The sequence below is a fragment of the Syngnathus floridae genome, chromosome 2 (assembly GCF_059516105.1).
Source record: "Syngnathus floridae isolate MCC-2025c chromosome 2, RoL_Sflo_1.0, whole genome shotgun sequence".
NCBI lineage: Eukaryota > Metazoa > Chordata > Actinopteri > Syngnathiformes > Syngnathidae > Syngnathus > Syngnathus floridae.
In genome coordinates this window covers 17,986,177-18,001,827 of record NC_142414.1, presented here as the reverse complement: position 1 = coordinate 18,001,827, position 15,651 = coordinate 17,986,177, and the positions used below count along the sequence as shown (strand labels likewise).

Below are 15,651 nucleotides of genomic sequence, written 5' to 3'. Positions count from 1 at the left end.
ACATTCAATGAAAAAAATCTGTGAATGTTAAACCACAGGTGCCAAATTGCAAATATATAGGGCTCAACTGTACTAGTTTGAAATTGTAATTTCACCAATCACCACTAGATGGCAGGTATGTCTTACACTAGGTCTCATATTGCTACTCCACAATTTGTGTGAAATATTGCGTTTTAAAAAACTACAGGTCTTCAGGACTGTCTCAGAAAATTAGAATATTGTGATAAAGTTCTTTATTTTCTGTAATACGATTTAAAAAATACATTCCAGAATGTATGACATTTTTGTTTTTTTCACTACAAATCAACTGAAATATTGCAAGCCTTTTATTATTTTAATATTGCTGATTATGGCATACATCTTAAGAAAACTCAAATATCCTATCTCAAAATATTAGAATATCATGAAAAAGTATACTAGTAGGGTATTCAACTAATCACTTGAGTTGTCTAATTAACTCGAAACACCTGCAAGGGTTTCCTGAGCCTTGAAAAACACTCAGCTTGGTTCAGTAAACTAAATCACAAGTATGCTTAAGACTGCTGATCTGGTTGCTGTCCAGAGGACCATCATTGAAACCCTCCATCAGGAGGGTAAGGTGGTGACAAATTGAGGCAACTATTTGAGAAAATCTTTTGTTACTCATGACAAACATGATTATCATATAGTTGTGGTGTTGAACTGTTTTAACTGGATGTTTTAATGTTTTTTTGTTCATACTAGAAGTGATGTTGGGGATGGGGACCTTCACAGCCTGAGGTCAAGCCATTGATAACCATCTGAACACAGAGGGAGGCCAGTTGCAGGCAAGAGGTTGCTAAAGAGATTTTAATGACTCACAGTAAGTCATGTCTGAGACATCTGTGCTTTGTTCTTTTCCTATGAGACTGTTTTGTTCTTTGGATGGTGTGTGTCTTTTTTTTTTTTTTTTTTTTCACTGTATTGCATCCTTGGCTATCTTGCACGCTGTAGATACCAATGTCCAACTTTTTCAAGCAAAATGTATTTATGTACTGTACACCTGCATAGGAAAATGAAATTGTACACACAAAGGGACCCTTTGCGGGCAAATGGGAAATTACAGGGGTGAGAAGTGCACAATGGGAGGAAGTGCAATTCGGCTGTGCTTCAGAGCACTCACCTCCGCATTGAAAAACATCATGACAAGAGCCATTAGTTTGTTTTTAATAGACTAAGTGCTGACAACCGTGCATAATGAACAGAATGTTTTGGGCCTGTGATTGACACTAATAAAAGTACCTTTTAACGGAACTGAATCCAATTGATTTGTGTAGTCCATTAAACTGTGAATTATGTAGATTTCAATGTACAACATAGAATTTGAGCCCAATACAGCAAGGATCATTTGAGCTGCTGGTGAAAGTAATACCAGTTGAAATGTGCAGTTGTGTGCTTCATTAGCAATTATAATTTTGTTTGAAGAATAGCAACTCTGAAGCTTCCTCTCGAGCACCATACCTCACTTTAAAGTCCATGTAAAGTGAAAATAACTTTGTTCTGAATTTGACTCACCCAAGAAAAGAGTATTGACTGGCAGTTTAAAACCAAAAAAATCACATCTAGTTAATAAAACCAGGCTTTCAAATCATGAAAAAGTGACCATGGTTAAACATGGTGGGTGTGTCCGCTGAAACCATCTAACTGTCCAACAGTTCAATCCCTGGGACAAACAATAAAACATTTCATTTTATTCACAATGGGTTAAGTCTAATATATAACCCAGAGAGAGATTTCGGATGACATTGAAATGTAAATACGAAAAAAAAACCCGAATTGAGGTTTATTTAGGTAATGCACGTTAAAAATAACATGAGCTAATGCTAAATATATGCAACAACATCCCTGCTGTGTGAAAATAACCTTATCTGTGTAAAGGTGCCACTGGAAGGGTCACATGTGCTATGCTGGTCTTTCCAGTGCATGATGTAATGGCATGAAGCATGGGATCAGTCCATGACAAGAATAGATAAGACGGCTGATGAATGCCATGAATGAATTTACTTAGCCTCAGCCAAGTGCAAGGTGTAAAACTTCACAAGATTTCACATTTCAGACTGACTTTAATACATTATTAATTTAGAGCAAAAACAAAATGAGGAAATCAAATGTGCTTTTATGTATCCTTCAAAACTTGTGCCCTGCTTAATCAACATTATGATCGTTTATGATTGCAATAAAACCATTTCTGTTTAAAGCACTGAACTGCACAAAAAAAATTAACTATGCTTAATCAAACAACTTTAAAACGCCATTGGAAAGCTTGAGCGCCTTTCATTTATTCATTTAATGCCTCAATGTGGCATTAATAAAAAATATCTTGCGTTTCTTCCAGCAGGGTATTTGTGGGTGTTGCTGCATCCGTGATGACAGCAGATGAGCTTTCGCTACTTTGTCCTCATTTATCATGTGTGACATTCTCCACAGGCACCAGCCAGCGCAAACACGCTAGCAAAATAGGGTCAGCGAATGTGACCTCGCCATCAATGGTGAATGGTGAGGTGGCGCCAACAAACTGATTCGAAGCAATTATTTTGTAGCTTCACCCCCCCTCGCAAAAGGTTTAGGTATCACCAAATACGGCGGACAGAAAAACCATCAGCAGCGGTGGTGGCCCATTCATAAAAAGAAAATAGTAATTAACTTTTGGGGGAGCCCATGAGCCGAAGCTCTGACATAATTGTGACATTTACTTGTCCCACCCCTTTCAGGCTTCCCCACCTGATGTCAGCAAGCTGTTGTTTAAATGATGGGGAGCTCAAGCTCTCATTAAGGTCCTTAATGGAGGGGAACCAATGAGTGACAGTTAAGCGGTTTAAATGTCAGTCAGGAAAACATTTTATAAGGCAATAAGAGTAAATATAAAACAACAACAACAAACAAAACGGACTAAAATAGCAACGCAACTCCACATAGGTGCATTCAAATTCTTAATCTAATTCTTAATTCTGAGTTTGACATTCTTTGTCAGTTCCTCATCCAATGATTCATTGATGGAAAAACAGTTTCCCCCACGAAAATATTATGCAATCAGCTTCCTGGCCTGCAACAGTCCAAAGTTAATTCGAGTTCATTGACACACACCAAAGTCTTTATGTCCCAAGTGCAAAATTTTAGCTTGCATCAATATTCAAAATAATGTCTCACTTCTTTCCAATACTTTTGTTATTTTGAATGACAAAAATAGTAGATGTGTGAAAACTAAAACAATTTGAAACATACATAACAAATGTAAAACTATCATCGTGCTTCAATTTTTGATATGAATGTGACATAACTTTAAATGTGATTCTCTTCATAAAAAGAATGCATAAAACGTTAAGCGTTGCCCCGAGGCTTGAATCAATTTCGGATAATGGCCCTCCTAGTTGAGAGCCGGCTGAAATGTCAATTAGCAGTTACACACCTCCACGATTGAGCTCGGCTTGACTGGGTCATGGGCTAATGGCTCATCATTTTGCTTGAATCCGTATAAACACAGAAGCACAAAACACACATATATATTCCAATTAACCTCCAAGTCCACATGTGGATGTGTGTATCCCAACATATATATAATTTTAGTTTGGTGAAGACATATGATCTTATTGTCCTCACTTTCTTCTGTATTTTATCTTGGTAGCAAACTGATTGATTGTTTGAGCACAGTACATTTCCCTTTGTTAGAACAAGTCAAGATTTACCCTCAGGGAAAAAAGTCTCATGAAAACGTAAAGAAATATGCTTGACGTGTTATGACAACTTGTTCAACCTTTTTGCACGTCAAGACTTAAATGATGAACGAATGCCAAAATGCTTCGGCGTGTGAGGCAATCCAGGTAAAACCCATTACAAAACATTTTTGATCAATGTGACATGAGCAAAACATAACACCCGAATCAACAGACAGTTGTGCAGAATCATTTGCATGGATGTGCCAAAGCATTTGCAACTTGTTCAAAAAAAATGGAAAATGAATTTTTTTTATGACACAAAACTGCAATAACTCATTCCAAATAATGAAATCATTAAAGACGTCCTGATTTTCATTGACTTGTGCCTGCATGTCACTGAATTGTCCCAGCTCACCCTTCTCCAACTGAACCTTGCGCGTACTCCCACTCTTAAGAATATTAGTTACACATCGTTAATTTTCCAGGCCTGGTGACGTACTTGCTTCTGCTATAAAGGCTTCATCTGCCCATGCTGAGAACCACAGCGACGACAAAACCGGGACAGCCTGAGTCGAGTTCCGGCGGGAAGATAAAAACATGAACCTCATGGTTTCGCTTTGCTGCTTCAATCTCTTCTTGGTGCTTGATTATGTTCGAGGCAAGCCCATGTCGGATTTACAGGTAGGTTCTCTTTTTTTTTTTTTTTTTTTTTTAATTAGATGGATAGATAGATAGACAGACGATGGATAGATTTGTTTCATTTCTTTCACTTCTCGCCTTCACCATCAGAGTTTGGAGCAGATTTTAGAAGAGATCAATGACATGCCTCATCACTCTTCAGAGGAGATGCAAGAGAGCGGCGGCAATAAAGACAAGTCAAAGCTTGGAGCTCGAGAGGGCCACCCGTGGGACTTCCCTGATCCCAGCAACTCAGCACTGGAGGCTAAAGCACACGTTCTTGCCTTTCTCTTCAAAGACCTGTTCCGGACCTCCAAGCGAAACTGGGGTCGGTACCGGAAAGGCGGGATGAGGAGCTGCTTCGGCGTCCGCTTGGATAGGATCGGGTCTTTCAGCGGATTGGGATGTTGAGGGTGAGCATGCAGAGGAGACTTTGTTGTTGTCAAATGAGCATTTGACGTTTAATGATGCTGTTGTTGGTGCTGATATTAACCCATTTTTCCAATTTCCTTTTTTTTCTGTCAACAGGAGTGTGTGATGATGATCCATCAGAAAAGTATTAAACCGTGACTGACTCTCCATTTCTTACACTGCTGTATATTTTCATCAACTTGCTGTGGAAGCAGGCTGTTTGCTATTTATTGTTTTGGGTTGTAAAAGAACTTGAATTATATTGTAATGTAGAAAAATATTTTGCAAACACGTGTCTTGTCCCGTCTCTATGTCAATTGAGCAATTTTGAAAGCACATTTTACCGCACATGTAAACACCTATTACTGTTACAATAACAGAATCCAAATCTGCTGTGTTCCAAAACCTTTTGCGGCAATTTCTGAATTCCTGCCCTCAAATATAAAAGGATTTTGCCTTAACCCTTGATTATTTAAAAAAAAAAAACACTTTCATAAATGGTTTATAATGAGTAAGTTGTATTTAAAATACAGAAATTATATAATACATAAATTCGTACTCATTTTTCTGCCACATGATTGAACGACATTTTACAAGCGTACTTAAAGCCACTCTGGGTTTTTTTTTTCTGTCAGACTGTCAGTCTGAAGCCAGTTTGTCCTTGTTAAGGCACCCGTCAACAATCGCATATACACTCCTTAAATTAGTAACATCTTTCTCGCTCCCTCCCTCCCATTCTCACTACGCAGTGTTGCCATTTACTACTTCCCGTAACTCCGTGACAACAACGTCCCGTGTTAGGGCTTGTCAGGAGCTGGTGGTCTGTTTCTGGGAGTGTATGGATGCCACTATGTCATATGAATGTCTGAATGTCCCACTTCTGAGAGACAACCCTTTAAAGGGAGTCATTTCCGACAGCTTGCGTTATCAGGACCAGGTGTCAGGAATGCAAGTCCAATTCCTGGCATAGCCTCATCGTGTATAAAAGAGCAGAGGTTGGTCCTGAGGGATACAGCATCCAGGAGCTATTCAGCAAAGAATCTCCCAAAAGGTCCACCAGAAGAGAAATATGCCGCTTTTTTCCCATGTGGCCTGTGGCCTTCTCCTCATCTTGAAACTTCAGCTCATCAGCACATATCCTGTTAGCACCAGCTTGACCTCCAGTGATGTGGACATCTTAAGGGTATGTTACAGTTATGTAATTCTAAATAGTTACGGATTTGATTTCATTTCCATTCATGGACTCAAAGAAATGTTACCTCCTGGCATGCTGTAGGTGCTCCTTGACAGATTAGAGAAGTCACTTCCAGAACGGAATGAGATGGAGCAGACTCTCACTGCAGAGAAGGAAAACACTCTTGATGACTTGAACGCACAGCAGCCGCAGGAAGCCTTGGACGAAGCTTCAATTAGGGAGTTTCTGTCAGCCAAAAACCTGAAGAGCATCCGCAGCGACTCCAGCAGGAGATCTTCTGGTTGCTTTGGTCGCCGTATGGAACGAATAGGTTCCATGAGCTCCCTAGGCTGCAAAAGTGTTGGCAAATCCAGTAAGTTGACAATAGATAAAATAGCAAAAATGGAAAAAGTTGTAAAAATGTGTTCCATGTGTTGCTATCTTGCAGATTCCAAATGATGATGAAGTCTTACCATCGACCACCTTGCGGAACTGCAACGTCGAGGCCAAAAGTTATTTAGTGCTCTATATTTATTTTACCGAATATTTATATTAGTTTGTTTGTGCATTATATGTTTATTTATTTAAATGTACGTAAAGCAATTCCTGCCCGGAATGTTTCAATAAATGTTTACAACTGCAGATGACTCAAGTTCATCCACTCAATATTGACAGCAAGTAGACAATCACTAAACAATACACATTTTTCAACCATCCTCGTGAATGACAAACAGCATAACAAATCTACTGTGGCCATGTTAGATCTACATGATCCCATATCATCATGAAGATTAACTAGGTCCCTTGTCACTCACTGTCACCTGGACAATAAATTTTATGATTTAATTAATCAGCCATAAACTGCATACTGTAATGTGACTAAGATGCACATACCCCATTCTTGTTATTGTGAATGTAGTCATTGTCTTCATTAATGAAAGCATAAAATGTATTTTCAGCACCATGGAGAGCACACAAGCACACTATGTTGATTAGAGATATATTATAAGAGACGAAAGAAAATGGAGGAATATGATTCTTTGTCAATCGATGTCCTTGTAATGCAATTGAGAGACTCACAAAGGATCAGGATCTCCTGTGATCCAAATGATGCATTGTGTTGGCGAGCATATGATGGTCAATGTCTAAGGGAAAACTCTCATGGCGTCATCCCAGCGTTGTTGTGAAATGGTTCACTTATCAAAAGTAAATTGTATACAGATGTATACCTTAAGTTTATTTTTAAAGATAATTTTCAAAATTATTATTATTATTATTATTTGTTGTGAAATGGTTCATTTATCAAAAGTAAATTGTATACAGATGTATACCTTAAGTTTATTTTTCAAGATAATTTTCAAAATTATTATTATTATTATTTGTAGTCAGCGCAGAAAAAAATATATTGATATATTTTTTAGCTGTTTTATTACAAATTACTTTACGTTAGTAAATGACGCATAAGTGACTATGGATTTAAAAACAAATCCGCTAAAATAATTCTGAAGCGTCATAACAATCTTCTTTGAAATAATGACAAACCTTGTAAAAGTACAGTATTTGCTATATAATAATATTGCTTTATAGTTTATCATGATCACCTTTAGTGTTTTCAAAATCATAAAGATTGGGATATTTATTATTAAGGGATAGTGAGGAAATTGAAGGCAATTGGACAAAGTAGTATTTACTGCCAACAGAATATATATCTTACATCTTTGCATGTTGTTTATTGAATATCAAATTTCTAATGCTGTTTACGAATATTATCTTGTCTTGGTCTAGTATAACAAACACCTGTTACTACTATCATTTATGTATACACAAAACCAAACAAAAAAAAACAGACATCAACAAGATTGTATTTACAAGATCATGAGCCACATTGACCGTAATTGCCCCCAAGTATAATCGATGCCCTAAGGTGGAGGGATCCAGTTTTCTCCTACTATGGTGTTTGTCTGCATGCGGAGGGCATTCCTGTGACTAAACACCATGTCTGAGCTCACCGCTTGGAGATGGCTCCTGAGGTCATGCCACAGTTGTCTGGGAAGGCTGATACATGTGAATTATGGACCTCCACATACACATCAGTCACTTCCGAGCATCACTTAAAAGTACATCTGACTTATCGCGCCAAAGTGTTAGAATGCACTTGAAGCGATATGCAAGAGGAGGAGCCATTGATGCCGTCAACTAATTGTGTACGTGTACGTGCATATAAAAGTAGTTTCCAGCGGTGGCCGTAATGCAACTTGCATTTGGAGGATAACATGAGGGCTGTGGTCCTGTGGGGCCTGCTGCCCCTGCTGTGTCAATACACGCTGGTTAGCGGTCACCTTTTGGGAAGGACGTCTTCTCTTGATGATTTGGCTCAGCTCAAGGTAAGCAAGGAAGGTCAGACACTGACAACAAACAATTTGATTGTGTAGTTGGGTGGTGTGCAATGTCGGCTGTCAAACAAGTTGATATTTCTAAATCCTGCCCTCTGCACAACAGTCTTTGCTTGAGCGCTTTGAGGAGACTCTGGCCGAAGCAGCTCAGGAGGAAACCTCTGAAACGGACTATGCGACATTGAACCAAGAACCAGAACGCAGCCAGTCCAACCGAGGATGGAACACAGAACAGGACAGGGACCAAGAAGCTGCCGCAGCCGCAGTAGAGCGATCCCAAGCGGTGGCTGAAGGCCAGAGCCGGGCCTTGAGTCAGAGGAACCGCTTACTGGATCTGCTGATAACGGCCAGAAAGCGGGCATCGGGCTGCTTTGGTGCCAGGATGGATCGGATTGGGAACGCTAGCGGGCTGGGCTGCAACACTGCAAGAGGTGAGTGTGCGAGGAACAGTTACGTTCAACCTTTTTCTATATTTGTGTCTTTTATTCAATTGCAGAATAGTGTGTCGTGTAAAATTCTTTTGCGATTCCTTCATACTAAAAACAAATATTGCACTAAATATAGTACAAATAGTTTACTACAAATGCACCATTACACTGTATGCAGTTGTTTTTGTTCTTTCATTTATTCGTTCATTTTACTGCATTGCCAATACAACCCACACTGACTACTAGAGAACAGATCAACTGTAAACACTTCCTCTAAACTGATTACCGGAAAAATTACGCAAGACTGTATTGAGAAACACTTTTCTTTCATTTGGGCAGAATGAACACAGCAAAGTTGAGTCTTAAAAAAGGGCACATTATCTTGTTTTCAGAATTTGTTTTTTTTTTAAAGTGTGCGTGCAGGTAAAGTTGGATTTCATAACAACAACCAAGAACACAACATCACCATAATGACATCATTAAAGTTGAAATAATAAGTGAAAGGATGTCCTTTTAATAATCAACCATTTCTCTTCTTGTGTTTAATTTTTCAGGATAGGCTGATTCTTCTGTGGGATACATGTTTGATCCTTTTGTCATTTATTAAGTCAAGTTTAGTCCATTTAATATATGATATTGCATTGAAAAGCTGTGTGTGTGCATCCATTCATGTCTTTCTGTGTGTTTGTCAACCAAATGATGAACTATGTGAAGAATCTATGACACTGTATGCTGTATAATAGTGGGACAACTGCATGTTTGTTCTTCTTGATTAAAAACTTCAAATAAAACCCTCTTTTACATATTTCCATAATTTCAGATTTTGTTTTCAACTTTAAATCACACACATAAAATAAAATGTATGATGTGGAGAGGAATTAATGAAGATGTGTAAAGTGTATCAGACGTTTATTAGGGGGGAGGCCTTTAGTTTTACAATTTTTTTTTTATTTTTTTTTATAGATATACCACAATTTAAGATCAATAACAAGAAAATGAAACACATACAGGATAGACAATGCATCCAACTGAATCCTAGATGGAAATGTCTCTGCGATTCATTCATTCATAATTTTGGGTGAATGTGTATGGCAACCAGCACAATGGAAGTGTTATTATGGGTTACATCACAGAGACGGTCACGGTTGCTCCAGTCAAGTTGTATTATGTACATCATGTCAACCAAGTTAAATGCTAACGAAATACGGAGCAGCTCCCAAGCATGCTGTTTTAGAAAGCCTTCCCAACAGACCATAATCAACATGTACACTGAAATGAACTAAACACTATACAATGGTACATTTGCTTTCTTTCAAAAGTGGAATAATAACTTTTCAAAATTACTCTATAATACTGTAAATGACTAATAAAGTACTTCACACCACTTAAATGAATAATTTAACACATTCGGGAATTCACAACATGTCAGGACTGATTTGGTAACTGGTGGGTGTTGAAGAATCAGTTACAACAGATGCAAATCAATGTTCAAGAAAATTGACGTTGGGACTCGAGAAATCACTGACACTCAACAAAACACCACGTGGGAGCATTCAAAGTATCCTATTACAATTGATGACAACACAAGTATTACGTTTAGGTCAAAAAAGGTCGTTAAGTTTATGGGTGTTTGAGCATCAAGACGGCACTGAGTAATAATCCTATGTTGAAATTGAGTCGGAAAGAAATCGTGTTACTATTCTATAGTGGGGCAAAGCTCCCTCTAGCGGGCATAGGATAGAAGCTGTCTAGAAAAAAAAAAATGAATGAGAGAGAGAGAGAGAGAGAGAGAGAGAGAGAGAGAGAGAGAGAGAGAGAGAGAGAGAGAGAGAGAGATAGAGAGAGAGAGAGAGAGAGAGAGACAGAGAGAGAGAGACTCTCTTAACTTTATGAATGCCTTATTTTGTTACATAAGGTCCAGTGATGACCGAGGTTATTGTTGTTATTGTTTGCGGAGCCAGGCAGAATGTCACATTTGTCTCCACTGCTGCTGCACTGACCGGGCAGGAAGGCGGACTCATCCCCACCCTGCAGTCCCCCACTTTTGGAGGCCAAGGTAGCATTGTTGCTGCCTGAAGGCCCCATATGAGCTGCGACACTCAGGTCCGCCTTCTCAGATTGAGGCTGTGGTAGCGTGTGATTGGGCACTGGGGTGGTGGCGTTTTCACTGAGGCTCTGCACTGTCACTGATGACTGGCAGGCAAACAAACAAAACCAAAAGGTTCATTCAATTACACTTTGGAAATTGTAATTAAATGTACTGAATTATATTGTGTTATCATTGGAAATTGCAAAGTTAGAACTGTTTCTGAAACATCTCATGGTAAGGTAATGTGACGGAATGGAGAGGGATAGACCACCCTTACTGTTGAGTGACCAATATTTAAATATAATATTTGAATAATATAAATGAAACCAGTTACACTCACATTTCCTGCAGAAATATCACTGCTGGCCTCAGTTTTCTTTTTTCTCGCCATGTTGGGATTCCAGTGGCAAACCAGGCTGTCATTCTGGACACTGTAGTTCTTATGGCCAATCAACCAGTAGGTATTCATTTTGCCTTTACCCTGGCGGAAATTAGAGGGATATTTTAAATAAATTATTATTTGGATCACAGTAGGGAAATGGAGTCAGATGGCATATCTTATTATTCAAAGAAGTTCTCACCTTGATTTCAATCTCCCCTCGAAGCTGCAGCTCATAGGCAAAATCTTTAGTAAGGGCCAAGTAGGTTGCAGAACTAGTGTGGATTTTTTGAGCTGTCACATAAAATGACATACTATTAAAAACACACAAATTGATACAGGTAAAAATATACAGTATGGTCCTCAAACAATATGCATTCATAACATTTATTCATAAATTTCATTGCATTTTTTACCTCCTGAAAATGACCTGGGGTGTATGACATGTAGCACCTCGATATTTGACTGGAGTTAAAAGCTTGTAAATTACATTGCCGCCCCCTGTAGGAGGGGAGTGGATTAGCATCACCACTGATAACTAGTTTTGAAATCAAAGATTAGCACTGTTCATTTTTTAAAAAGATGAATGATAATAAATCTTGCTAGCAACATCTCTATCAGTGAAGACAATTTGTAAATTTAGTATTGACACAAAAGTGGATGTAGAATTTGTCTTGGTGGGTCAAATATAATGACACTGTGGGCTAAATTTGGCCCACGGGCCAGAGTTTAACACCACTGATGTACACTATGTCATGATTTTCCAATTACTCTGAGCTATGTGCTGAGGTCTTTATCAAAATATCTTTAAACTTGCAAGAAGTTAAACTTTTCTCGAGGGCTTCTGAAATGAGTAGAAGGTATGTTGACCACCCAATGGGGAGGCGGTGGGTGGATTTATCTGGCAACAAAGATGACTCGCTCATAGGTCAACCTACGCAGACTGGTGGACTCCATTCTCGAAGCCGTATTCACCGTATCCCCAAACAGACAGTATCTGGGCATCTTGTAGCCCACTATTCCGGCCACGCATGGACCTGATTAGGAATCAAAACAAAATCAAAAAAGATATTGTAGGGAAACGGCAACAACAAATGGACACCACAAGGATCCATGATGAGGGAATGCTTTTACCTGTGTGAATCCCAGCTCGGAGCTGCAGCCTCTGGTTGGGCATGTGAGGGATGCACACCTGTCGGACGGCTGCGATGAGATCCAGAGCCATCTTGGCAATTTCGTCAGCATGTCTGTCCCCGTTTCTCTCGGGGAGTCCGCTCACTACCATGTACGCATCTCCAATTGTCTCGACCTGGATGGAAAGGCACACAACGCAATGGCGATCATTTCGTATCCTGTTCAAGGTCTCGCGGAGTTTGTATTTGTATGTTTTCTCGTCCTTAATTACCTTGTATACATCATGGGAGTCGATCCGTGTGTCAAAGCAAACGTAGAGGTTGTTGAGCATTTCCACCACTTGCAAAGGCGTACAGGAGGCTGAGATGGAGGTGAAACCGACAATGTCTGAGAAAAAGATGGTCACCTAGAATAGAGTGAATGAAATTTGACTTTGAAGTTTTCTTGCTATATACGACAGGTTAGTGTCAATGTTTGAGTTCGAAAACCTTCCTGCTGGTTGTTGAATTACAAGAAAAAAAAGCTCAAATGGATATGCATTGACCAAATAATTAGTTTCCAAGAATTCAATATCATTTTGAAATGAAGCTTTCCGCTTGACACCATTAAAGCAGCCCGCACAGAGTGCTTTTGGTACAGCTGTTCAAAACCTCTTCAATAACCCATATGCAATTTTCACCTAACAAACTTGTTTTATCTTCTGATGAATATGGAACAGCGCAATTATAGTTAATTACGTCAACAATGGCTACAAAGCGAGCGGAGACACATTCATTCAGCATGTCAGCAGATGATGCAGTGGTGGTCTCCTTATAGCAGCCTCAATATTAAAAGCCCAGAAGATGTTTTCAAGCAATCAGAGAATTTATGGAGTTGAACAAAAAGACACCAACCTTCTCATAGCTCTCCGCCTCTACGTGTTTATGTCGGCGGAGCTGTTTGGCCACTGACTTTGGCAGCATTTGATGCAGCAGGTCTTCGGCTCGCTGTCTTTGACGTCTCAGATCCTCCGTCTTCTCTGTTAAACTCTGTGCATAATTTTCAATCCACTCAGTCATTTGCTTGAAGGAGAACATGACCACCGGGTAGATGAGGCAGGCTATCGCCAGAAGGCTGATCTTCATACTGAGGCTCGAAGACACCGAGCGAGATGCCGTCCGGAGTGCCGGCACCGCACGGCCGAACAAGCAGTGCTGAGTGTCATTCAGTGCTTGGAGTCCAGCGTGTGACCCGGGCAAAGAGTTTGTTATCTCCCAAAGACTTGCGTTAAAGATATGTTTGAAATAATGGCTTGAGTTGAACTTTTCATCTATGTTCTCCAACCAGCAGTCACGCAGTTGTTCTGTCATGAGGCTAGCCAAGCTAAGGTGTCTCAATGCAAATGTCCACTTGTCCTGGAAGGCGGGTCCAGCCGCTATATGGGGGGAGTCCAGTAACTGGTGGTTGAGTTCTATGAAGGTGAGGAGAAGTCTTGCGGATAGAACGTCTCTCCAGTTTGAGTCATCTCTGGCTTTGCTTAAAGTGTCTTCTTCTGTAATCCACATGTCAAGAATTCCTGAAATGAACACATTCAGAGCAGAAATGTGTTCAATTGTTCTATTTGTATCCAATGAAGCGTTTAGCAATCCATGAAGACGCCTTTCAATCTCCTGGCAAAATTCTGCCACCCCATCATGGCAATACAGTTTGTAGCCATTTCTGTGGCCCGTTACGTCACCACACAGATGCAAAATGGGCTGCACATGGGCAGAAACGTTGGCATTGAACATCTCATTCCTCGCCTCTTTGCTAAAGAGATGGCGCATCGATTGAAGCTTACTGACAAGGTGCAAAATGGCTGCCGTTCTGCATGAAGCCAGTTCTTCGAAAGCAGCCTCTGTAGAGTGGAGTAAGTCAAAATTGGAGTTGAGGTCTGTGGACACAGAACCAAGCAGGGCCAGGAAAGACAGCAGGCAAGCTGTCAGAATCCGTCGGACAGTACGGCCACTGCCAGAGTTGGAAAATAGGAAACACCTGGAATGACTGACAGTAAACAAAATGTCATTTAGTGCACTCCGTTCAATATTCTTGGCATATAATCAAAAACAGACTTTTGTTTTCATACCAATATTTGGATTTATGGGCTGTCTTTTCACCCCATCAAGTGTGATATTACACAAATGAGCAAATCTTTACTTATCTGCCAATTTCTGAAAATGTGTCTGTAAAATGTTCTGCACATGCTGAGCAAGGATCCAGAGCCACTCTCAAGAAATGGCCGGAACTCATTCTCTAAGGCACTTTAATGCAATCATGTTAAAGCCAAAAGGTGAGCAGAGCTGCATTGAGTTTTATTGAAAAAAGAAAAGTCTGTTAAAATGCCAGAGAAAGAGAGAGAGGCCAAAACCCCAAAAAAAAAAAAAAAAAAATACAGAGAAGTCAAGTCTTTTGACTTTGCTTTAAATTCATTTGGCTTAAAAGTCAACTTGTTTCTCAGATTTTCATTAACTGAGCTGTGAAGATATTTCCGCATTTAATTTTGGGGGAAAAACTAATTTCAAAAATATATTTTTAAAATACATAAATAAAACAAAATAAATGCGCTCACCTGCAGTCTGTGTTCACATCTTTGGAGTTGGCCCTTGGAGCGACTCTTCCCTTTTTGATAAACCGTCTTTTGAGAGAAGCAGAGGACAGTGTCCCTGATGCAAGACACTGCTTTTTCATCAATTCCAGCGTTGACATGAGACTTGTCATGTAAAGTTTACTGTCTCGCACTGCTTGCTCACAAGACCATCTCAATTCTCAAACGATGGATGGCGTTCGCTGGGCAGTACCTAGTGGTAACTTGATAGACTGAAGAAACGGCGTAGAGAGAGGCCATTTCTAACTTCCGTCTGTTTTGCGCCACATTAAAAGCTTTTCAATCATTTGATTTCCGACCTCCATACATATACATATATACAGTGATTAAAAACAATGTACATAGTCGACATTTTTATTTTAACAGATAAAATGTAGTACAATTTTTTTTTGTAAATTGAAAAAATGCAATTGAAATCATTCATAATGTATTATTTTATTCTGATTCTGATTATGAAAAATATTTTCAACAATAATTTGGAATCAAAACTCATGGAAAATAGTGACAACCAAATACTAACTAAATTCATTTAGCTGAAATCAAATACATGTAAAATTAAGAAAATTTGCAAGTTTGGTTAATAAAAAAAAAATCTGCCAAAAGGAAAATAACAAATACATATTAAGTTTTTGTAATGCTTTTGTTAGGGCAAAAGCCGTTGTGAAAGCCAA

At 39.3% G+C, this 15,651-nt stretch overlaps 4 protein-coding genes across 5 annotated transcripts; 3 read left to right on the top strand and 1 right to left on the bottom strand.

The window, feature by feature from the left end:
• Nucleotides 1-532: 532 nt before the first annotated feature.
• nppal (natriuretic peptide A-like) lies at nucleotides 533-5,000 on the top strand. 2 transcript variants are annotated; one of them, XM_088368935.1, is made up of 5 exons: nucleotides 533-593; nucleotides 724-841; nucleotides 4,157-4,352; nucleotides 4,461-4,762; nucleotides 4,878-5,000. In XM_088368935.1, exons 3-4 carry the CDS (start codon nucleotides 4,269-4,271, stop codon nucleotides 4,758-4,760), a joined length of 384 nt encoding a protein of 127 aa, XP_088225061.1. In that variant the 5' UTR covers nucleotides 533-593; nucleotides 724-841; nucleotides 4,157-4,268; the 3' UTR covers nucleotides 4,761-4,762; nucleotides 4,878-5,000. The 2 variants fall into 2 exon arrangements, with proteins under 2 accessions (XP_088225061.1, XP_088225062.1); XM_088368936.1 differs by having other exon boundaries at nucleotides 539-841; nucleotides 4,188-4,352.
• Nucleotides 5,001-5,814: 814 nt separating this feature from the next.
• Nucleotides 5,815-6,393, top strand: nppb (natriuretic peptide B). The gene is made up of 2 exons (XM_088369251.1): nucleotides 5,815-5,943; nucleotides 6,037-6,393. The coding sequence occupies exons 1-2, from the start codon at nucleotides 5,830-5,832 to the stop codon at nucleotides 6,391-6,393; spliced, it is 471 nt and encodes a 156-aa protein (XP_088225377.1). The 5' UTR covers nucleotides 5,815-5,829.
• A 1,814-nt stretch (nucleotides 6,394-8,207) lies between these two features.
• Nucleotides 8,208-8,828, top strand: nppa (natriuretic peptide A). The gene is made up of 3 exons (XM_088369238.1): nucleotides 8,208-8,318; nucleotides 8,434-8,758; nucleotides 8,824-8,828. The coding sequence occupies exons 1-3, from the start codon at nucleotides 8,208-8,210 to the stop codon at nucleotides 8,826-8,828; spliced, it is 441 nt and encodes a 146-aa protein (XP_088225364.1).
• A 901-nt stretch (nucleotides 8,829-9,729) lies between these two features.
• LOC148402329 (uncharacterized) lies at nucleotides 9,730-15,162 on the bottom strand. Its single transcript, XM_088368483.1, has 8 exons — nucleotides 14,945-15,162; nucleotides 13,251-14,379; nucleotides 12,629-12,763; nucleotides 12,358-12,532; nucleotides 12,162-12,260; nucleotides 11,426-11,517; nucleotides 11,185-11,325; nucleotides 9,730-10,948 (listed from the first exon to the last, which is right to left on the bottom strand). The coding sequence occupies exons 1-8, from the start codon at nucleotides 15,091-15,093 to the stop codon at nucleotides 10,643-10,645; spliced, it is 2,226 nt and encodes a 741-aa protein (XP_088224609.1). The 5' UTR covers nucleotides 15,094-15,162; the 3' UTR covers nucleotides 9,730-10,642.
• Nucleotides 15,163-15,651: the final 489 nt, after the last annotated feature.

What these genes read in the sequence shown, in the direction of transcription:
- nppb (XM_088369251.1), top strand. Translation starts at nt 5,830, where the DNA reads ATGCCGCTTTTTTCCCATGTGGCCTGTGGCCTTCTCCTCATCTTGAAA. An exon ending in GTGATGTGGACATCTTAAGG is followed by an intron (nt 5,944 to 6,036) that starts GTATGTTACAGT and finishes GGCATGCTGTAG; the next exon opens with GTGCTCCTTGACAGATTAGA.
- nppal (XM_088368935.1), top strand. Translation starts at nt 4,269, where the DNA reads ATGAACCTCATGGTTTCGCTTTGCTGCTTCAATCTCTTCTTGGTGCTT. An exon ending in AGCCCATGTCGGATTTACAG is followed by an intron (nt 4,353 to 4,460) that starts GTAGGTTCTCTT and finishes CTTCACCATCAG; the next exon opens with AGTTTGGAGCAGATTTTAGA.
- LOC148402329 (XM_088368483.1), bottom strand. Translation starts at nt 15,093, where the DNA reads ATGACAAGTCTCATGTCAACGCTGGAATTGATGAAAAAGCAGTGTCTT. An exon ending in GATGTGAACACAGACTGCAG is followed by an intron (nt 14,380 to 14,944) that starts GTGAGCGCATTT and finishes GTTTACTGTCAG; the next exon opens with TCATTCCAGGTGTTTCCTAT. An exon ending in AATGGAGTCCACCAGTCTGC is followed by an intron (nt 11,518 to 12,161) that starts GTAGGTTGACCT and finishes TTTATGTGACAG; the next exon opens with CTCAAAAAATCCACACTAGT.
- nppa (XM_088369238.1), top strand. Translation starts at nt 8,208, where the DNA reads ATGAGGGCTGTGGTCCTGTGGGGCCTGCTGCCCCTGCTGTGTCAATAC. An exon ending in ATGATTTGGCTCAGCTCAAG is followed by an intron (nt 8,319 to 8,433) that starts GTAAGCAAGGAA and finishes TCTGCACAACAG; the next exon opens with TCTTTGCTTGAGCGCTTTGA.